General features: G+C 36.0%; 3 protein-coding genes across 3 annotated transcripts in view; 2 read left to right on the plus strand and 1 right to left on the minus strand.

Annotated features, from left to right (window-relative positions):
* Positions 1-12,626, plus strand: part of LOC125647081 (dynamin-binding protein-like) — a 65,443-nt gene extending 52,817 nt beyond the window's left edge. Inside the window, exons 26-33 of the mRNA XM_048873774.2 lie at positions 1,822-1,937; positions 2,847-2,919; positions 4,800-4,964; positions 8,625-8,847; positions 9,204-9,355; positions 9,553-9,634; positions 9,731-9,866; positions 10,596-12,626. Of these exons, the coding sequence (XP_048729731.2) occupies positions 1,822-1,937; positions 2,847-2,919; positions 4,800-4,964; positions 8,625-8,847; positions 9,204-9,355; positions 9,553-9,634; positions 9,731-9,866; positions 10,596-12,153 (2,505 nt within the window). The 3' untranslated portion in view covers positions 12,154-12,626. The remainder of the gene's footprint in view (positions 1-1,821; positions 1,938-2,846; positions 2,920-4,799; positions 4,965-8,624; positions 8,848-9,203; positions 9,356-9,552; positions 9,635-9,730; positions 9,867-10,595) is intronic.
* Positions 12,627-13,116: 490 nt separating this feature from the next.
* LOC130047229 (uncharacterized) lies at positions 13,117-13,926 on the plus strand. The gene has a single exon (XM_056141837.1). The coding sequence runs from the start codon at positions 13,117-13,119 to the stop codon at positions 13,924-13,926; it is 810 nt and encodes a 269-aa protein (XP_055997812.1).
* Positions 13,927-15,071: 1,145 nt separating this feature from the next.
* LOC125647973 (2-amino-3-ketobutyrate coenzyme A ligase, mitochondrial-like) overlaps positions 15,072-23,833 on the minus strand; it is a 44,403-nt gene continuing 35,641 nt past the window's right edge. Inside the window, exons 7-12 of the mRNA XM_048874854.2 lie at positions 23,192-23,274; positions 22,987-23,096; positions 22,200-22,301; positions 19,067-19,145; positions 18,884-18,931; positions 15,072-17,280 (exon numbers count right to left, since the gene is read on the minus strand). Of these exons, the coding sequence (XP_048730811.2) occupies positions 17,171-17,280; positions 18,884-18,931; positions 19,067-19,145; positions 22,200-22,301; positions 22,987-23,096; positions 23,192-23,274 (532 nt within the window). The 3' untranslated portion in view covers positions 15,072-17,170. The remainder of the gene's footprint in view (positions 17,281-18,883; positions 18,932-19,066; positions 19,146-22,199; positions 22,302-22,986; positions 23,097-23,191; positions 23,275-23,833) is intronic.

Here is a 23,833-nt window from a genome sequence, read left to right on the forward strand (position 1 = left end):
TGGCAAAATTATCTCGCTTGTGGAAGCAGCAAAAGTAATTTCAGCTCCAATTGAATTAGAATCCATTTGATGGTCACAAGTATGTGCTCTCTTAAATCACAATGGACAGAGAGTGCAGGTACATATTGTATCCTGCTAGTGATTGTTGTCGAATTTATTAAAGGTATTTACTTTATCCAAAACCAATATTTGTAGAGGTTTCAAAGTGAAGTTTATATTCAGAAAAGGTACACACAGAAGTTTTAGGGTCCTTATAGGGTATCTAGGCAATTTTGAACAATGTCAAAATGTGGATGTAAGATCCTGACATATATAAACAGGAGTTATATGTCACTTAATATCTAGATAAAGCAAAACAATAGCTATATCCATTTTGGTTGGGAAATCCATTTATATTGATAAAAATTTCACACTATTCACACTAAACAAATGATGCATCAATTGTTCAAGTGTTCTTGGATTATTCATATTCTGTTAGCAATTCATTACTATAATACATATATATTTTTTAAAAGATGAACCATTGCAGTGGCAAAATATACTGCAGATATGATGTTTAGATTATCCATTCAAGCAGCCAATGATTCATTGTAGACTATAGAGTTCTGATAGTTTACTTATAATTCAGACTAGTCCTGCATCAGTTCAAAATTTTCAAATAACAAGCGTGACTTTATAGTTATAACCTCTTTTTTTCCCCCGTACATTCAACACATTTATTCAATTCCTTTAGTCAGTATATTTTTACAAGTGCCCCTACATAAACCTGACCAGCGGGTATGGGGTCTCAATGCTATTTAGTATACACAAACACTCACTTTCACACTTATGATAGACTTTCATACAAAAGATAGAAGTAAAGAGAAAGAAGATAGAGGGAAAAATTATTCTGGCTGCTGAACAAATACATAAAAATAAAGGAAAAAATTGACAACATAGGCTATGTTGTTTTGTTTACCCTGTGCACAATTAATCTCAAAGTTCAAAATTTTCAAAATAAGCGTGACTCTATAGAGTTATAACTTGTTCATGGAATTGATACAGTGATCCATAAATTGTAATGAAATACAGGCCATTGAGATATTTCCATCACATATTGTTTTGTCCAAGTTTAAAATCCATTTTGGAATCCATTACCGTCTGCTTTCATGTTGGTTTTGGCCATATTGTTTTAGATGACATGTCTGGTTTCCCCATATTCATAAATAAAGCACTATAACATTATCTTAATTTCATTAGAAGCATTGACAAATCAATATGAATACAAAGGACCAAAGAATCAATTTAAACAGGAAACCGTCATGTGTTATTGGGGATATTTCAATGAGTTGTAGTTGTGAATCTGAATACATCTGTCATAATTGTATTAAAAATACTGTGTCATGGTTTTTTGTTTTGTTTTGGTTTTTTTTTTCTATATCGCAAACATTATTGATCTCCTGGAGATTTATAAAAAATGATATCCATTTTTTATTTTTTGAAAGAAGGATTCTTTAATTTTAGTTTGTGAAGAGTTTTAAGTTTCAAAAATATTCAAAATGGTGTATCTCAACTACATTTCAAGTACAAATTGCTAATGTAAAGTACAGTCTTTATAAAACATTTTGATAGTATATTGAATTGACTGTATATACAGTAAATGACTGGTGCATACAGATTGTGCTGATTCATTATTCCCCCACTACAATCTGCATGAATATATCTAGATATGGCATAGTTTACTCTGTGTAGCTTCACACAAACTTAAGCAAATAAACAAGAAACTGCATGTATTGAATTTGTATTCTGTTTGATATAAATACTACTAACTGTCTATTACAGATGTGTGGTCGGTCCATAGCTCCACTGAAGCTCATGCACAGACTAAAACACATGAAGGTTCATTTTGAGGACAAAACTCGCATCCAGTTATCCGAGTACCTTGAGCTCATTCTGTGGTAAGTTGCCACCTGATCCAGTACTTGATATTAAAATCCTGAGTCAAGAAAGATAACTCCTACTAGCTACATGCTTTTGTTTGGTGAGTGCATGACTGTTATTCAGCTCTTAGTGACATTAGAGAAATTGAACAGTTATGAAATGTTGGCTTTTGATTTCTTTACATCTCAGTGATAACAAAGCTGATTTTGTATCTCAAGACTTGTATCATTTGACTGATTTAAGAAACTTTTATGTAGTCTAGCTCGATCCATTAGATATCAGTCTTAGAATACTTAGTTAGGAAATGAATTATGAGAATATTTTGTATACTATACCAGCTATATTGAAGAATATTGTTGATACATAATGCATTTGTTTGGTATCAGTTAAACACTTACATATAATCATCAGTTTAAAAAAATCCTATAAGTAATGTAAATCTCCTTTCACACTACCATTCTGGTTGTTTCATTTAATTATTATTGAATTACCCTAACTAACACAACAATATCAGATTTTTAGCAAGAACACAGATTGACATAGAACATAAAGTTTGATTTGGAACATACATGTATTTTGTGAAGACTGATAAGCTTGTTTTAACAACTGGAGATGCTATCATTTAGTTTACACCCATTCAGCCCAACCTGCAGATGTTATCAATAAAACAATGCCCCTAATGGTCTCAGCTCTTGGTTCATTGTCACAAATCCTTCTTTTACTTGGGCATCATCCTTTGTTTTTGACATTTCTCATGAGAAAATGCAACACGCACAACTAAAACATCGCAAGCAGACAGTAACACCGGACCTTACAAACTTCAAATTCTTTAAGAACTTTAGGATAATATTTCGTGAGAAAGGTAAAATTCCAGAGACTGGGGTCTATGAAATTGCTGACTGCTTGGAGGAATTGCCTAATTTCAGGTGTGGCAGTTATAAAGACTACCGCCCAGAGGATGACACAGCTCCCCAGGGGAAGGACAAAGACCTGTACAAGGTAGGGAAGGGAAAAAGTCACCAGGATGTTGAGATTATGATTGCTTGCTACTTACAAGAGAAGAAGTTGGGTTTTTTAACATGCACATGAACGATAAAATGTGGCACAGCAAAATTTGCGTGGAGCAAGCTTGTTTGTTATGAGCTCAGGTGATCATGAAATAATTTTCATTCATGAACAATATCTAGTTTAACTGAGTCATTCACGTGACCTATTTCTATTTGTTTTTTTATACCTCATTGTTTTTAGTTTGTCTTTTTTTGTCCTGCATGTATCATTCATAAACTTTTCATCATTTTGAGCTTCTTCTCTTGAACATTTGAACCAATATTTGTATATAACGACTATGGGTAAAGAGGAACAAAATTTGTGAATTTCATGGACCTCTCCTCCTTGGGGCCTGAGGGTTTGGCCAAAACCATCAAAATTAAAGTCATCTTCAAAAATCTTCTTTACTCCAGGACATGAACCATATAAACTATTGGCGTGATTATGATTAGCCTTTATCAAACTGAAGTCATGACTTCAGGGTTCATACCCCAGGGTGGAGCTAAGATGGTCATCAAAAATACATTATATCTTATAAAATTTTCTTTACTTTTGGACATCAAAGAGGCAAACTGTGTGCATCATTATAATGGGCATTAAGCCCTCTACCAAATTGTGGGGTGGGGCTGGATTTGTCATAATTATACATTATGTATTGAAAATGCAATAGGAAGTCCTCTTTACTTCTGGCCACCAAGCAGACAAAATGTACATTTGTATGATTATAGTGAGCAATGAGAAATGTATTACCCTAGGGTTCAGGTCCCACGGTGGAACTCAGTTGATCATATGTTGAATTGTGATAGATTTTACAAAATCTTTACTCCTTCACATCAAGCAGACAAACTGTTTGCATGATTATCGCTAATAAGCGTTGAACCCTCTTTGAAAATTGCTTGTAAAAACTCATTTGCCCTCTTAGAACTCAAATGGAAAATAAAAGACCTCTATATTAAGATATCAATTGTAGGATAGTTATACCAATATTTCTATCACCTTGTACAAAATATAAGAATGGCGATGTATAAAAAGCACGAAGGAAGCACGATTTCTAGAGAGTAAAAATTGTGCATATACAGGTGACTGTTAAGGCCCATTGGCCTCCTGTTCAAAATTCTAGTGGTATGTACTATATTGAATTTTTGTAAAGACTGTGCAATTTTGAATGTCTCCAGGAATCTGTAGAAATGATATTAAATAATCTCAGTAATGATCTCTATATCTGTTGAAAGAACAACCTTTTGGTTATCATCATTCATTTGAATATGAAAAATAACCTTCAGTTTAGGGGTAGTTTATTTATCGCAGAAACAAATTAAGGTAGGTATCCAAATGCACAACTGTACAAGGAAACTATACATTTTTACATTACATGGTGGCCGCCAGGTTTTATTTTTGTAGCTGGTTGACTTAATTCCTAAATTTTTATGACATCGTATTCTATTTCTGTAGCTGGTTGACTTATCCCAAAATTATGACCAATATGTTCTCTTTTTTTATAGCTGGTTGACTTAACTTTAACGTATGGCCATCACTGTCTATTTTGTAGCTGGTTGACACCCTTAAATTTTGACCATTATGTTCTGTTGTAGCTGGTTGATTTAACCTTGACTTATGACCTTCACGTTCTGTTTTTGTAGCTGGTTGATTTAACCTTGACTTATGACCTTCACGTTCTGTTTTTGTAGCTGGTTGATTTAACCTTGACTTATGACCTTCACGTTCTGTTTTTGTAGCTGGTTGATTTAACCTTGACTTATGACCTTCACATTCTGTTTTTGTAGCTGGTTGATTTAACCTTGACTTATGACCTTCACGTTCTGTTTTTGTAGCTGGTTGACTTTGAGCAGCTCCTGTCACACTACGATGCCCGTCTTGCCAATAAACTGAATGATGAATACCTACAGGAGGAGTGGGACTTTGGGCAGGAGAACCTGGGCAGTAAGAAGATGTTTAAGGAGCCCCCCATCATCTGCGCCCAGGAGAGAATGGACATGGTAGGTTGCCCTGAATGCCCCACCCCCTTCAACTCGCATAACTCGGGATATGGTCACAGAAGAGTACATGTGAAGTCCAGTCTCTTTTATATTTACATTGCCAATGATTTTGTCTTCGATATCTTTACCAATTGTAATGATAACCATTTCCTCATGAATATGATGCAGGTATGGTTAATGTGTGCATGAATCTTGATAAATATAGTACATCTATCTTCACAGCTAGGAATTCTGAAAGATATCAAAGAAGAATGTAAACATAAAAATTGACTTTCATTTTTGAATGAACTGTGATGCTTTCTGCCAGCATTCTTTTCATGAAGCACTCGTGCGCTTCATGACATATGCAGGTATAAAGCATTGCAGTTCATGCCCTCATGTGTTTTCAAAAATGATATTTATTTCTTTAATTAACAATTTAAAATTTACATCCCTTTTATTTAATGATACACACTAGAATTTGTCTGAAAATTTCTTATTTTTAAGAAAATGACAAATATAGAAAAATATTTACATTTCAAAATGTTTTGCCTTTGATATAGATCTTTACAGATTTTTATGATAGCTATTTCCCCATGAATGTGCAGCTTTTGTAAATAATGTGCTTATGAAATTATACATCTTTTTAAACAGCTGGAAATTCCTACAGAAATGAAAGGAGAATGCAAATATAAGAAATAAATTTCATGTTTGAAAATACATGAGAGTATCATGAGCTGCATCGCTTTATACCAGCATACCTTTCACGAAGTGCTAACATGCAGTATTAGTACGCTGGCGTGAAGCGTCACAATGCATACCTTTCATGACGTGCTAACACGCAGTATTAGTACGCCGGCGTGAAGCGTCACAATGCATACCTTTCATGAAGTGCTAACACGCAGTATTAGTACGATGGCATGAAGCGTCACAATGTATACCCTCATGTATTTTCAAAAATGATATCTATGTCTTAAATAGAAACAATTTATACTTGACGAACTTCATGATCATACTAGATATTTTTTTATCATGTGTAAATTGTGAAATATTTCAGGCAGACACCTGTTTTTGTGATGAATTTGTTGAGTTTTATGAAGAGGTAACTAGCTAGGTGCAGAGATTTCACATTAGGTCACAGTCGAATCTAGAAATTTAATGCTTCCACTATTTTGCTGTTCATCGTGTACCAGTAATTGCTTCCTTTTCTTTAGGCGAGAAAATATATATCGTCCATGTCATGTACTTTGTAAAATATAGATTTTATTTAGAATATTAACAGAAAAAAATTTGTTTACCATGCACTGCTCATATAGCCATATTAACACAAAATATATATAATAGCTTAAGTGTACGTGATTTCTAATAGACTACAATATATTGTATGTACAATGTAGTTTTTATACCTCCGTAATCGAAGATTCGAAGCACATATAGTTTTTGGTCTGTTTGTCTGCAGAAACTTTAACCTTGGCCATAACTTTTGAATGGATGGTGATAGGATTTTCATATTACACAATGCTTGTGACAAGATGTTTATTTTTGTACCAAAATTTGTGACCTCATGACGTTGACCTTGGAGTTTGGCCATACGAGGACGTCAGTGTTTTATAAACACATCTTGTTTCAGAATAAATTACAAACAGAACACATGTATACCTAGAAAATTCAGTTTAGCTAAGTTGAGAGTCTGACTTAAGTTACTGATTTCAGAACATGCATGTATGTTTGAATTTGAATCTGCTTGTGCTTCTATAAATATGTTCTGAATATGTCTAATGTGATTCTATGTTGTTGGTTTTTTTTTGAATGGCTAGTTTTTAGTACCAAAATTAATTAACCAATACATGTTAATTGCTGAGAATATGTAATAGAATTATTTGTTATAAATTCACACATTTACTATAAGGGCAAATCAAGTGGAAAGAGAATGGGGCGGAATTTGTCCTGTATAAATTATTCTATATTGGCTCCATACTGTACGCCATTGCTTGTGTTTCTACAGTATGGTGTATCTATAGCACCACAGAAGAAATGGCCTCTCCAATAAATCACATTAGGTCCTTCTATCATTTATAGAATAAGCATTATGAGGAAGGATAAAATATGCTGAACATTAGTCTCCAAAAACCAGAGAAGATGGAATATGTTTCTCATATAAGCATTTCAACATGGAAAGTCTTTGTTTTTGTTTGTTTTTTGGTGGGTTTTTGGGTTTTTTAATTTTTGTTGTCTATCAGTATAGACTTCATAAAACTGTCCCGTTATGACTTTTATTTAAGTCCACCTTTCATGCCATTTAAGTTGGCTCCTAGTGTAACTTTTTACAAACCTGCAATCATTTCAAAATTGATGAGTATAATTCATTTTTGGTTTTTTAAAAATAATATTAGAAGGGAATAAGATGATTTGGGGTGATGAGAAAAATTCACTAATTTAAGAACGAGCTACTGTAGAATCATTTAAATTCGTGGGGGCCAATTTTCGTGGATTGCTGAATTTTTACAGGTTCGTGGGGACGTAATTTCGTGGATTTATATATTAGTAAGAAAGATAACTCTGGAATGTCTTTATTTGTTGAGGATGTAAATTCGTGGGTGAGGGGTACCCACGAATTCCATGAAAATTGAGCCACCACGAATTCTAATGATTCCACAGCATACTTCAGATTTCTAAAACCGTGGGTGATACTGTATTCAGATGAAACCATTACAAGCTTTATCTTGATTGAAATGATGTTTCAAACAATAACATGCCATAAAAGTACATTTTCAGATGATGCAGGTATCAGCAATATTTTTCAACATAATCAGAATTGCAGGATGATTGTCAATCAAACAAAAATTTAATAATTAATTATCATTAGTGATTAAAGAAATTAATAAAAGTGCATGTAGCCCCATAAGGAGGTTCTCTTTGACCTACACTCTGAAGGCTTCTGTTTCAGTTGTTGTAGAGCTGAATGCTGCCTGTTGATTACCGGGACAGATCACAGATTTAATAGGAATTTCCTTTGTGTTATATGACTGTGCTTTATTAAATACCTGTTATTTCCATAAAGCACATGCACCATATGTATTGTACAGACAAGAGCATTTCATATCAATCCCACATTTAAATGCCTTCGACTAATGCATTGCCCACTTTTTCTTTGTATTGACTGATGGTTTCCATTAATCTTAATGTTGACAACAAAGTAAATTTGCTCTACTTTAAACAGTTCTGTAGAAATATGCATTTATACTTGAAATCTGTGAAGTACGTAAAATGAACAAAGAAATCGAATGTGATAAAGTAGACACATTGTAAAACACTGCCTGTCAAATTCACCTCTTGATTGGGATCTAGGGAGAAATTTTACTGTCATTCATATTGGCAACAAGACAATGCTAGTTCACAGGTAGGGTTGTCCTATTAAATTTATTTTATGACAGATATGCATTCCATTTTTTTTTCTCTCCATGAGATTTTATTTTTTTTTCAGAGGAATACATTACTGAAAGTTATCCTTTTTACCCTCCTTGAGACATCAAGATTGGTGGATATTTAAAAATACTTAGTGTATAGAGAATGTTTTCATTAAAACCCCGTCATGTAAAGTTATTAAGGAATACCTATAATTATCAGGTTTAGTAAAGCACACGCTGTGTTTTTAAATGAAACTCAATCCTTTTAATTCAGGCTAGAAAGCAGAGAAAACTATACAAACATCTTAAAAAAGAGATCACGACCTCACAGAAAATGGTGTACCGAGTGAAGGCAGGCTTTGTGAGAGATCGGCCACTGACAGCACCTGACTTGTCTATGTATCAGAGGAGCGAGAAAATGGAAGATAAACCGGAGATGACTACCAAGTCTGCTTATGACAAGATCACACATCGAATTAACAGTGCCAGGTCTAAATGTAAGAGTTCTTTTCTGAAGAGATAATAATTTCATTTATAGACATATATACCAGGATCTGTTTTGCAATTTTTGATTTGTTGATTTTTAAAAGTCTTTGCAAAAGCAATTAATGAATCTTATTTTCATGATTGCTGCAAATTGATCCAGATTTTTGTTTTTAAAAAAAGAAGAAATATTGCTGGAATCTCGGAAATAAAAGAAAGAGGTTGTACAGGAGAATTTGGGATGTATGGATGATGGATCATCAAACTCCTTGAAACTGTTAAAATATCTGCACTAAAAAACAATCTTTCTGAAATACAAAATCATGAATACGGGAGCTGTGTACTAGATTAAGCATTGATATTTCAGCAGCCGGTGCAGAGACCAGTCCTCTGTGTGATACCTCTGATCGTCCTCAGTATGTCAGGCCACCGGAGAAAACACTCAACCCCATCATATCGGAGGAGGAAATTCAGGAAGCCCAGCTCAAGAAGGATAATCTGGTGTTTGACATAGAAACGGTGGTATGTTCATAGAATAGTTCCTGAAAAAGTTTAGCAAATAATGATAGCAAGAGAGTAATGCATTACAAAGGGGAATAACTCTTGTAGAAATAATGTACCATCACCTAGAGGAAATTATCTGTAACGAGTTCATCTTTGATATTGTCTTGAATATTTAAGATGTTTATATATACATGCAGATTAAATTTCATTCCTAGGAAAAAAGACACAGACTTCAAATGGAGCAAACGTTGAATTTCTACATCCCTGGTTTCACAGAGAGAATGGAGAAGCAAGAAGGTCTGGATACCTACATTAACCCAAAACTGGAAAAAGAATTTTCCTGTTGTGCACTACATTTAATAGGTGTAAGATATTGACCTTGTTTGTTTTCAGATGAAGATTCCCTAATTATTCTTGAAGATAAGCCTAGCAGTCCTCGGAGGAAGACTACCAGTGAGGAAACCATCAACCACTTAGCTTACCCAGAGCCCCAGCACTATCAGAGTCACTCCAAAGCTTGTGATGCCAGGTCTGTAGCAACTACTGTAGAAAACTTACAGATCTACAGTCTGGTGCAATTTAATTTGATTGGTTGATTCAACACACCTTCAAAATAACAACTACCGAAGAAATTTATAATAGATTGAATTTGCCGTTTAAGCTTAAGGATTTACAACTAGAGTGTCTATAAAAACTTTTGTGAAAGGAAAGGATTTATTTGCTGTTCTACTAGCGGGAAATGGTAAAACTGTTTTATCAAAATTACTTTAGGAGGCAAAAGTGGAAGTACAATTTCCAGCTGACAAAGAGTGTATTTTTTTTTATTGTACATGTAGTAATGATTTTCCCATTAGTATCACTAATGAAGGATCAACTAATTAGCATCAAATTTCGGAATTGACTGTTAATGTCAGAGAGAATCCAATGGAAACTAAATTAGCGCTCCCTAGCGGTAACAGTTATTATCGCGTGTCTTCACCAGACTATCTGCTCCTCGGAGATTTACGGAGACAGCCGAGTGTCTGGTTGAACGAGACTAATAGATCTAAGGGTCACAAAAAAGATAGTACATAAAATTTAATGTGCATTTATTTCCTTCTAAACTCTGAAGTATTAGTGTCTACGTACAGTTACAGAGGGAAAATATATACTGGTGTTTCCTTCAGGTGAAAGAATTTACATGTACTCTAAAAGTCTGGAAAAAAATAATTGCATTCCATTTCTGGAATTAATCTGTGAATATGTCTTCTTTTGTCAGGTACCGTGGATGGCACGAGGTGCAAACCAAGAAAGGTGAACATTTCATTCTTACATCCCCCACCTTTGAAAACTCCTACCAAGGAAGATTGCATAAAAAATTACACCTGAGGGCAAAATCCCAAGCAAAGAGAGTATCCACAGACTTTGCCTATCGATACACCAAATCAAGTGAAATAAGGAAGAGAGGTCAAATGACATCAGGTCGCCCTAACACTGCACCAGCCATCATGCAGAATTCAACTGTAGAGGAACCAGAAGAACTTTCTGAAGAAAAAGATCTACATCAAACAGAATCTGTACACACTGTTGACACAGGTTACGAGTCTTGTGATGATAAAAGTCTGCCCAGCTCCAAGGCAAGTTTGACTCCCTCACAAGCTTGGGGGAGTGAGGTAGACAGCATCGTATCCAAGAGTTCCATGGATTCCCATCTTCCAGCTGAGGCTGAGTTTGAAGAAATGTCTATCACATCTAGGAGTACAGAGGATTATGACATGATGCAGTTAAAGAAAATGGACAGGGGCCACGGGTCACCAACCAGGAAGATTCAAGACATCAATGAAAGAGCTGGAAATATCTGTCAGGATAGTACTAAGGTTGTGATAGTGCCAAAGAAGGAGAAAATTTCAATAGACTTGGTACCAGTTCCACAAATGCAACATTCAAAACCAAAAGTTGTTGCTGTAGGAGGAATTGGGAAGATTTCTCTTTTGGAGAGCATTTCTGAAGTTCAACAGTGGGAGGATGATATGGAAGACGAGGAGAGAGACAATCTGGATGCTGCAAGACCAAAGAGCATGCCTGATCCAGATCTGCACAAGGATCTAGGCCATAAAATAGCAGACGACGGTGAAGAGAGGACCATGGTGGACAACCTTAAACTGTTGAGTCGCAGACTTAGTGCTGATGATGGAAAAGACAGAAAAAGGTGTTCGAGAGCAAGCCTCACAATGCCAGCCTTGTCAATCGAAGAAATGATAGAAAGAGAAAAACAATCTAGGATAAAGAAGCAGAAGAGACTGCAGGGTTCAAATCTGGAAAAAATGGGAGTAGCTGTGTTTTCAACACCGAGGGAGAGGAAACCAAGCATGAAATCCACTTCCACACCACAGTTAACATCCAGATCTTCTACGGACTCTCCACATCCAGAGAACATCCAAACAAACCATAATCCACATCCGCAAAGTGGTCATCAATCCAAAAACGGAAACATTAGTGCTTCAACTACACTGAGAAGTCAAACACCTAGCACACCTACCAAAGAAAAAAATAACTGTTCTCGAAATACATTAGAAAAAAATAAGAATGCGAAAAATATCCAACAGAATTTAAAATCCTCAATAAGGAACAATGTCACCAGTACCACAGACTATGAAAAAGAAAACATTAGTGTTCCAGGCTCCCAGAAAAACACTGAAACAAACCAAAGAAAGTCACCTGGTGGCAGCAGTGGACCAAACAAAGGGAAATACGACAGGCTTCTCAAAAGAATGGAGGGATGCATATCAGATGTGTTTGCTAATAAACTAGCAGCAGCACGTCCCAGGGTGAAGTAATTCCTGGTGATTGATGGGGCCTCTGTTGTGTGATTCCCTCGACATCATGATACTGATCCTCCACGCCATTCTTAATATTGCTTAAAATAGTCTTTTGCTGTGAGTAAAGCATTAAATCAGAAGAGTTATCATTTCCTTACCAATATGATCAAGATATCAATTTTATTTTGCACACATTATTTGAAACAAAAAAATTTTCAAATATTTTATGATGTTTAACTTTGTTTCAATGAGCAAGCAAGAATATTTCTTTAAAATGGAAACTAATACTTTTGGGAGTTGATCATTAAACTTCAGATAGAAACCCATCCAAAGGCATACTTACATACCCTTACTGATGTTGATGTACTGCGTATTAAATTGATTGTCTTGTGATATTTTTATGTGGTACAAGCAGTGCTCAAATTCTACAGACATCATTGTCCTGTGATATTTCTATGTGGTGCTAAATAAATGTTTTTAAAAAAAAAAAATTCATGTTACATGCTTTAATTTAACCTGGAGTTTCATAATACATTGTGATATTGCAATCGTTACAATGACAAAATAAGAAAGTTTACCTATTTTTGAAAATTAGACTTTTCATTTAGAGGGGAAAATACTTAGAACAAAGATAATGTTTCAAATTTGAATGGTAAAAGTTTGAAAACCCATTTGTAATGTAAAAGAAGATAAGGTATACATTTATATATACCATCTTTTGCTTTGACCTTTAAAGGGTGTCGATTATTTGTCTAGAGAGGGGAAAATATTTGAAAGGCAATACACTGTATACCAATAATTTTTTTTGACTATATTGCAATACACCGGAATATCAATATCCTACTGATTTCCAACATTAATGTCATTGAAAAATGTACTAGATGATTTCATTTAAACATGGCTATATATCATACAGCGAGGTCAATATAAGAGCATCCTGTTTTGCCCTCCAAAAACCAGTGAAGCTCCTGTTGTAGATGAATGTGTCACATAGACGCACCCGTTACAAAGCTCCCTGCAGAATGTATGTATTACATAGACGCACCCATTACAAAGCTCCCTGCAGAATGTATGTATTACATAGACGCACCCATTACAAAGCTCCCTGCAGAATGTATGCATTACCCACCCATTACAAAGCCCCCTGCAGAATGTATGCATTACATAGACGCACCCATTACAAAGCTCCCTGCAGAATGTATGCATTACCCACCCATTACAAAGCCCCCTGCAGAATGTATGTATTACATAGACGCACCCGTTACAAAGCTCCCTGCAGAATGTATGTATTACATAGACGCACCCATTACAAAGCCCCCTGCAGAATGTATGTATTACATAGACGCACCCATTACAAAGCTCCCTGCAGAATGTATGCATTACCCACCCATTACAAAGCCCCCTGCAGAATGTATGTATTACCCACCCGTTACAAAGCCCCCTGCAGAATGTATGTATTACATAGACGCACCCATTACAAAGCTCCCTGCAGAATGTATGCATTACCCACCCATTACAAAGCCCCCTGCAGAATGTATGTATTACATAGACGCACCCGTTACAAAGCTCCCTGCAGAATGTATGTATTACATAGACGCACCCATTACAAAGCCCCCTGCAGAATGTATGTATTACATAGACGCACCCATTACAAAGCTCCCTGCAGAATGTATGCATTACCCACCCATTACAAAGCCCCCTGCAGAATGTATGTATTACCCACCCGTTACAAAGCCCCCTGCAGAATGTATGTGGTTGTCAGACTGGCTCAATGGTCAGATAACTGGGTAGAATTCCCAAACAGATATTTGGAGTTTTTAGTTAGAATTCCAGTCAATTCTCCTGTTTAATGTTGTCCAGTTCCCAAATTATCCGAGTGTTTGTCTTGAAAATGTGAAGACATTAATGGTGAGGGACATGCCAGTTTTAGTGGCGGGTGTCACATAGACAACAGATAGAGCAGACGACGAGATTCAGGGACTGGGTTTTGAATCCATTGTATGTTCTCCCAACAGCAGGATCAAATCAAAGGAACGACGAGAACTGATTTAATCAAAAGAGCAATATGTGGTTTCGTCATTTTATATTTAATACTAATATTCGTTTTTTGTGATTGTGCCACACCACAGGCACTCGACGTTTAAATATCTATAATAAAAAAATTGTCTTCCTGTAAACATAATATTGTCAATATTATGTTTACAGGAAGACAATTTTTTTTTATTATAGATATTTAAAACGTCGAGTGCCTGTGTGCCACACCATGAAATCAAGTGCTAATTGAAATACAAATTTTGCTTAAAGGAAGAAAATGGAGTAATTATGCAATAAAGTATGTATTACGTCTGGCCGATCCATGAAATTGCATGCCTGTGAAAATTGATGAAACCACAGTGACTTGCATTTAATGTACAAACGTGAGAGGCATATGAAACTTCATTCACCCCGAGACGAGAGGCTTACAGGCCTTATCGTTCACATTGAATATTAGTTAAAAGTATCACTAGCTCCATGGGCTATGAAATCTATAACAAGGACTTGGCCCTTTTAAGTCCACCTTATCCCAAAGATGCTTCATACCAAAATTGGAAGGGTAGTTATAAAGAAGAAGTTATAATAAATGTCCAACTGTTAACACACCACAGACACAGACAAATAGTGACTCTGGTGACCTAAAAACTTGTATCACCTGATGAGGTTATAATTTTTCTGTAGTATTAAAACAAGTCTTGAAATGCCCAAAACATTTCTAGAATAAATTGTTTTTCATATTGAATTGACAATTATTCTCCTGATGACAGTAACTTTGATATTGGTTTGAGTATGGTGAAATTGATATTGTGATATCACAAGGCTGAAGTGTAATCGTAGTTCTGATAAATATTAACGTAGAATAGTACTTGTAGTTCAGCAGATTTCAAACACATACATGTATATTATATTACAGGCAGACTTTATTTATGATCAGTACAATTAAGTCTCAAAACAAGGGAAGTACACAATTTAATAAAATCTTCTCAAGCATTGAATCCCGAAACCATGATCTAAAACTTGTACAATAGATTTCTCTTACAAAACACAAGAAAAATTCCACAAAAAGCAAAAGACAAGATCCCTACCAGAAAAATCAACAATATTATATGTACATTCAATAGACATGTATTGTTCAGAATTAGCCCCATCAACCTGGGGACCAACAAAAAAAAAATTCATCTGTTGTTCTGAGGTCGTAATGCATTCATCTTGGTGTTGGTAAAAAAAATCAATCGTAAAAATGTTCAAATAGATATCTATTCCATAAACAGGAAATCTGAGAGCCTAACGTTTATTTTTACTTTGTAATTGGTTTACGGTTGCCAATCAATAACAATCCACTTGATTACAATACAGGCCGTAAAATTCAATACTGACTGCAAAAAAATTCTCCTTAGAAAAAATAATTCTGTAAGAACAAACACTTTAATATTACTAGTACTGTTCTGTTGCAGAGTCAATACCGCAAAAAACCTGCATCAAATGTCAGATTTATTGTATTAAGGAATGTTAGGTGCAAACAATCAACATTAAAACAATATCTAGATATAAAGCACTAAAATGGCCAATAACAAACAGTTATTTCAGTTGCTTAATACATTGTATTGGACCAGTACTTTGTGGATCAAGACTTCAAGGTATCAAGTGTTGTTGGAATGTGCTTATATATAATATCAGTATTTAACATTGAGGAATGTACATTGAAATATCTCAAAAATATTGCAATAATGTAAAACTGCACAGAAATAATATGATAATGAAATTAAAGGATAAAACATCATTTTAGAAACAAATAAAAAATATATTAGGTAGTATATTCAACAAACATTTTGAGAGTATTGTATGGCAATAACATAGTCCCCTACCAGCAGAAAAATCTCTTGATGAGAATGGAATTTAAACCTTACGCATAATTTTTGAAAGAATGCAATAAAATATGTATTTTCACTAATTTTCTATCCAAGGGACATAACTCGGCAAAATTACAAAAACAGGTCAGAACAAACTTCGAACTTGATCTGTAACTTGTCATGTTAACGCAACGTACCAATTAAATATCAAATAAATATCTGCAAGCAAGACAAAAAAGTGAGTAAAACGGAGTATTAGCATAAGTCCCAAGGGCAATAACTAAAAAATCATGGTACCAGAACGAAATTCGAAGTTGATCTTTAACTTGTCACGGTAAAGCAGTGCACCAATTATCAAATAAATACCTGCAAGCTAGATGTAAAAAAGTGCTGCTGGACTGACAGACAGAATACAAACATAAGGTCCCCATCACTGAAACTCACTGATAGGGGAATAATGATCCTCATAAAAATAATTGTTGAGATTCTTAATTAATGAGCATTTGTGTAAAAAAAAAAAAAAATACAGGATAATATATGGTTTGGAATGTTGCACTATAAACTGAACACCCACTGAGAAATGTTCATGATAACAGAATATGTAATACAACTGAAAGGTGTAGCTAAACTGGGAAAGGTGCATACACCTACCTTAGGAATGTTAAATCAACACATTAATTAATAATTAATACGGTCAAATACACCGAAGTGCAAATCTGAGATATTTTTGGAATGTAAATTTATTTTTACATGAAATAATAACATATGTAAAAAAAAAATATGATAATAATAATCTCAAAAATAGATGGTTTAAATAAAATTACCATGTCTGTCATACATGAAATAGGGAAATAAAATCATCTGAGTAGAGAGCTGGTTGTAATAACACTAGACACACAAATCAATACCTTTAAGTAATCCCATAGGAAGACTTTCTTATAAAGGGATTTTTCTTATCAAAATGAGATTCTTAGAGTCTTATTGCATGATATGCTGTTTACAATGAAGTTTATCATTTTTAAAATAAGTAGTACATGTCATTTTCAAAAAAATATAAATCATACTTTTTTCAACAAAAAAACCCACCTTTTCAAACAAACAGAATTAATAGATGCACACAAAAAATCACCAAACATGAAATATGGTCATCTTCAATTAATGACCTTGAGTTTGCGACCTATTTCTATAAAAGCGTCCACAGCTCGGTCAACCTCGGCTTGAGAATGGGCAGCTGACAGCTGGACACGTATACGAGCCTTGCCTACAAATTACAGCACAGTGTAAAGAAATAATCCCATTTTACTGCATGTGATTATACTACACACATTGTACCATTACTAACTTACGATATCCCATTTATTATTGACAGTATTCAACAGCAGAATATGTCATGGTAACATGTTGATTTCATGGTCAATAAATACACCATCTATTCTCCACTGCAGAATCCGCTTAAAACGCTTTGATTACAAAATTTTGAATGCATCCTATGTAATGCAGCTGTCAAATTACGATGTATCACAACAAAGCATGTCAACAAATGAAATAATAAAGCAATCGCAACGGGGGTATGTTGTGTACAAACTGTCATAAGCTTATAAATGTAATCTAGATGAAAATTATCAATAAGTAAGTCATGCATCAACAATGGGTTATGTATTCATCATGTGTGTTAGCATTATAAACACCATCGATACGTCACAAAAACTGCTTCCTTTGGATTTTTTAATTAAACTTGAATACTGTGTACTTGTTTGATTAATTTTTCATATATCCATATAAGTCCGAAATGTTGTAGTGTGACAAGGCCCTAAACTCACAGGGATGCTATCTTATGCAAAATTAAAATATAGGTTCCAATAGCGTTTTTATTGGGGGGGGGGGGGGGGTGCCATGCTCTGTGGAGAACTTGTCTTAATCATCATAATTCATCATCATCTTGTCTTAATCATCATAATTCATCATCATCTTGTCTTATTCATCATAATTCATCATTATCTTGTCTTAATCATCATAATTCATCCTCATCTTGTCTTATTCATCATAATTCATCATTATCTTGTCTTATTCATCATTATCTTGTCTTAATCATCATAATTCATCATCATCTAGTCTTATTCATCATAATTCATCATTATCTTGTCTTAATCATCATAATTCATCATCATCTAGTCTTATTCATCATAATTCATCATTATCTTGTCTTAATCATCATAATTCATCATCATCTAGTCTTATTCATCATAATTCATCATCATCTTGTCTTAATCATCATAATTCATCATTATCTTGTCTTAATCATCATAATTCATCATTATCTTGTCTTATTCATCATAATCCATCATTATCTTGTCTTATTCATCATAATTCATCATCATTATATTTGATCTACACTGCCCAACTTCTAGGGATATCATCTCATCTATTTCTAATTATCAGTATACCCATAATTATTAATATAACGATTTTCATCGGGCATTTAATTAGTTCGATTCTTTAATCAGTTTAAGTAATTAAAATACTGTATGTGGTATTGTTACCGTTAGATACGTATGTACATACATATCGCTGTGAAATCCAAAACGCGTATATGTCTAGTTCATTTAATAGTTTATGCTGCAGACTAACAATTAGGGCCTACATGGTAGAGAATGTGTAGAAAAGTAAATCTATGCTCCAACTTAAAAATCAAAGAGAACATATCCCTATCCAGACACAACAGTGAATTTGCTATGAAAACCCATTTTTGACCCATCAGATATGGTGAAGTAGCAGAGTGACTAAATCTACTCATATCAAGCCCCCTACTTACACAGCACAAACCACAGTAACGCCTCTGTATTGAGTTTACAGACAGAACTTACCCTTGGGTACCACGGGGTAGCTGAATCCTATTACATAGATCCCCCTCTCTACAAACAGAAAGCAGCATTGTCAATATCACATTTTCCCAAAAATGCAAATAACAATTCAGATGGCAAACAAAAATGCATTAGCGTACCCAACATTTCATTTGTCAGATGGCAAACAAAAATGATTTAACATACCCAACATTTCATCTGCAAATAAGTTGGCGAGTCGTGCATCCTGCAGCATGACTGGGCAAATGGGATGTTCTGGGTCTCCCTGCAATACGATATTGAACATCATAGCCATATCCATCAAAACTCAAGAATTACTGTCAACATCCCCTGTACAGGTCTCAAATATGAATAAAGACCGTTTCATTTCAATGAGAACTTAACCTGTGTAACGGGTAGGGAGAAACTGCAATAGATGAAGCAGGGATTTGAACTTGACCCATAAATCTCTGGTTAGGTGCTCTACCAATTAACTAAATAGGGTTACCAGTCATCGAACTGGTCTTACATTTCTCCATCTTAAATGTCTTATTCCACTACCAAACTCTCCCAAAACAAGCATTGGCACCTGTCAATTCTAGGGTCAGGACAAAGCAGCAAATGTTAACTGGAAGAGAGAAACTGCAAGAAACCAGACCAGCATCAGGACCCAGATATCCCCCCCCCCTGATGACTTATCTGGACACCACCAGGAAGTCAACCTGACTGCCACAACTGTTCAGTAATTCATGATCAAGAGCTTTCTATGGTCATTAATTATGGTTATCACCTACTGACTGATGGTTATCACCAACTGACTGATAGTTATCACCTACTGACTGATGGTTATCACCAACTGACTGATGGTTATCACCAACTGACTGATGGTTATTATCACCGACTGACTGATGGTTATCACCTACTGACTGATGGTTATCACCTACTGACTGATGGTTATCACCAACTGACTGATGGTTATCACCTACTGACTGATGGTTATCACCTACTGACTGATGGTTATCACCAACTGACTGATAGTTATCACCTACTGACTGATGGTTATCACCAACTGACTGATAGTTATCACCAACTGACTGATGGTTATCACCTACTGACTGATGGTTATCACCTACTGACTGATGGTTATCACCTACTGACTGATGGTTATCACCGACTGACTAATGGTTATCACCTACTGACTGATGGTTATCACCGACTGACTGATGGTTATTATCACTGACTGATGGTTATTATCACCGACTGACTGATGGTTATTATCACCAACTGACTGATGGTTATCACCGACTGACTGATGGTTATCACCAACTGACTGATGGTTATCACCTACTGACTGATGGTTATCACCAACTGACTGATGGTTATCACCGACTGACTGATGGTTATTATCACTGACTGATGGTTATTATCACCGACTGACTGATGGTTATCACCTACTGACTGATGGTTATCACCTACTGACTGATGGTTATCACCTACTGACTGATGGTTATTATCACTGACTGATGGTTATTATCACCGACTGACTGATGGTTATCACCGACTGACTGATGGTTATCACCGACTGACTAATGGTTATCACCTACTGACTGATGGTTATCACCAATGACTGATGGTTATTATCACTGACTGATGGTTATCACCTACTGACTGATGGTTATCACCAACTGACTGATAGTTATCACCTACTGACTGATGGTTATCACCAACTGACTGATAGTTATCACCAACTGACTGATGGTTATCACCTACTGACTGATGGTTATCACCTACTGACTGATGGTTATCACCGACTGACTAATGGTTATCACCTACTGACTGATGGTTATCACCGACTGACTGATGGTTATTATCACTGACTGATGGTTATTATCACCGACTGACTGATAGTTATTATCACCAACTGACTGATGGTTATCACCGACTGACTGATGGTTATCACCGACTGACTGATGGTTATCACCTACTGACTGATGGTTATCACCAACTGACTGATGGTTATCACCGACTGACTGATGGTTATTATCACTGACTGATGGTTATTATCACCGACTGACTTATGGTTATCACCTACTGACTAATGGTTATCACCTACTGACTGATGGTTATCACCTACTGACTGATGGTTATTATCACTGACTGATGGTTATTATCACCGACTGACTGATGGTTATCACCGACTGACTGATGGTTATCACCTACTGACTAATGGTTATCACCTACTGACTGATGGTTATCACCAACTGACTGATAGTTATCACCAACTGACTGATGGTTATTATCACCGACTGACTTATGGTTATCACCTACTGACTAATGGTTATCACCTACTGACTGATGGTTATCACCTACTGACTGATGGTTATTATCACTGACTGATGGTTATTATCACCGACTGACTGATGGTTATTATCACCAACTGACTGATGGTTATCACCGACTGACTGATGGTTATCACCTACTGACTGATGGTTATCACCAACTGACTGATGGTTATCACCGACTGACTGATGGTTATCACCAATGACTGATGGTTATTATCACTGACTGATGGTTATCACCTACTGACTGATGGTTATCACCGACTGACTGATGGTTATTATCACCGACTGACTGATGGTTATCACCTACTGACTGATGGTTATCACCTACTGACTGATGGTTATTATCACTGACTGATGGTTATCACCGACTGACTGATGGTTATCACTGACTGACTGATGGTTATCACCGACTGACTGATGGTTATTATCACCGACTGACTGATGGTTATCACCAACTGACTGATGGTTATCACCTACTGACTGATGGTTATTATCTCCGACTGACTGATGGTTATCACCAACTGACTGATGGTTATCACCGACTGACTGATGGTTATTATCACCGACTGACTGATGGTTATCACCTACTGACTGATAGTTATCACCGACTGACTGATGGTTATTATCACTGACTGACTAATGGTTATCACCGACTGACTGATGGTTATCACTGACTGACTAATGGTTATCACCTACTGACTGATGGTTATCACCTACTGACTGATGGTTATTATCACCAACTGACTGATGGTTATCACCTACTGACTGGTGTTATCCTACTGACTGGTGGTTATCACCTACTGACTAATGGTTATCACCTACTGACTGATGGTTATTATCACCAACTGACTGATGATTATCACCTACTGACTGATGTTATCCTACTGACTGGTGGTTATCACCTACTGACTGATGTTATCACCTACTGACTGATGATATGCTACAGTTTTGTCAAACTGAGTCCTACAACAAGGTATTTTATAACAAGAAAAACTCACACCCAGGTTGAAGCCAGCCTCTGACATGCGTGATCGGAATTGCACAGTGTTGCTGAGTACCTTCTGAGGAAGATCAGAGTTACTGGTGATCAAATCAATAGCCTGAAAGTCAAATGCATAAGAGTGTGTAATGCAAGATATGTCATCTCAAGGATGTGCAAGATCTGACAGATTCCTTTAAAATATAGGATATTCAAACGTCTTTTCTAAATTTCAAGGAACAGGGACATGCAGAGATATTATTCTTCATTACCATAAAAATTCAATGTGTTTTCTAATTAATCAGAAGAAAGTTTTATGCATTTACCTTACTTTGTCACTGGCACAGTTCATGACTTGAGGGGGCGGCGCTTATCTTAATGGCACATGTCATGACTAGAGAGGTTGAGCTTACCTTACTGGCAAATGTCACAACTGGAGAGTTGGAGCTTACCTTACTGACACATGTCAAGACTGGAGGGGTGGAGCTTACCTTACTGACACATGTCAATACTGGAGGAGTGGAGCTTACCTTACTGACACATGTCAAGACTGGTGGGGTGGAGCTTACCTTACTGACACATGTCAATACTGGAGGGGTGGAGCTTACCTTACTGACACATGTCAAGACTGGAGGAATGGAGCTTACCTTACTAGCACATGTCATGACTGGAGGGGGTGGAACTTACCTTACTGACACATGTCATGACTGGAGGGGTGGAGCTTACCTTACTGACACATGTCACGACTGGAGGGGCAAAGTTTACCTTACTGGTAAATACCACAACTGGTGGGGGGTCAGTCTTACCTTACTAGCACATGCCACAACTGGTGGGGGCAGGGCATTGGAGAACAAATATGGCCTTGACCTCTGACGAAGCAATGAGATCAGTTCCTTTGGTCCTGCTGTGTAACCACCTACACAAACAAACATACGTGACTTGTAACAACATATTATACCTCTCATGGTTCTGATATTCTATACTAAACCACAGTAAATACAGTTGACTTACCAGCAGCCCCTCCTAAAGCTTTACCGAGGGTCGAGTTAATGATATCTATCTTGTTACCGACTCCAAAATGCTCATCAGTGCCTCTGTTAGAAATACTACATATTATTACCATGGTTACTGATATTAACAGTTACCTATAAATATGATAAGTAGGTTTTATGAAAATGCTTGATTGTTGATTTAATTGATTTGATTGTTTGCTTGCTTTACATCCTATCGAGAATTTTTCACTCATATTGAGACGTCACCAGCTGTAGGTGAAGAACCACAAATTTAGACCTATGCATAGTGCTCAGGATCATAGCAGTGAGAGCTCTATATCGTGCCTACGCCTGCCGTGACATGAAGCTTACATTTTTAATGTCATATCTGAGAGACCTGTGATTCTCACTTCGAAATGCCGAGCATTTGGCGAAGGAGTAATCACTACATATGTTTACATTTTAGGTTTGAAGCGGTCATTGCATGAGTGGGGCTAGAACTCACAACCCCCCCCCCCCAGTTACGAAACAAACACTCTACCATTGAGCTACCGAAACCGGTCTGAAAATGCTTGAACTATTATATGTGTGTGTGTGTGTGTGTGTGTGTGTGTGTGTATACATAAATAAAAACATCTTAATAAGAGACATCATGGTTTTC

Source organism: Ostrea edulis, chromosome 6 (genome assembly GCF_947568905.1).
Source record: "Ostrea edulis chromosome 6, xbOstEdul1.1, whole genome shotgun sequence".
Lineage (NCBI taxonomy): Eukaryota > Metazoa > Mollusca > Bivalvia > Ostreida > Ostreidae > Ostrea > Ostrea edulis.

Coding starts and splice junctions, on each gene's coding strand:
- LOC130047229 (XM_056141837.1), top strand. CDS start 13,117: ATGTGTCACATAGACGCACCCGTTACAAAGCTCCCTGCAGAATGTATG.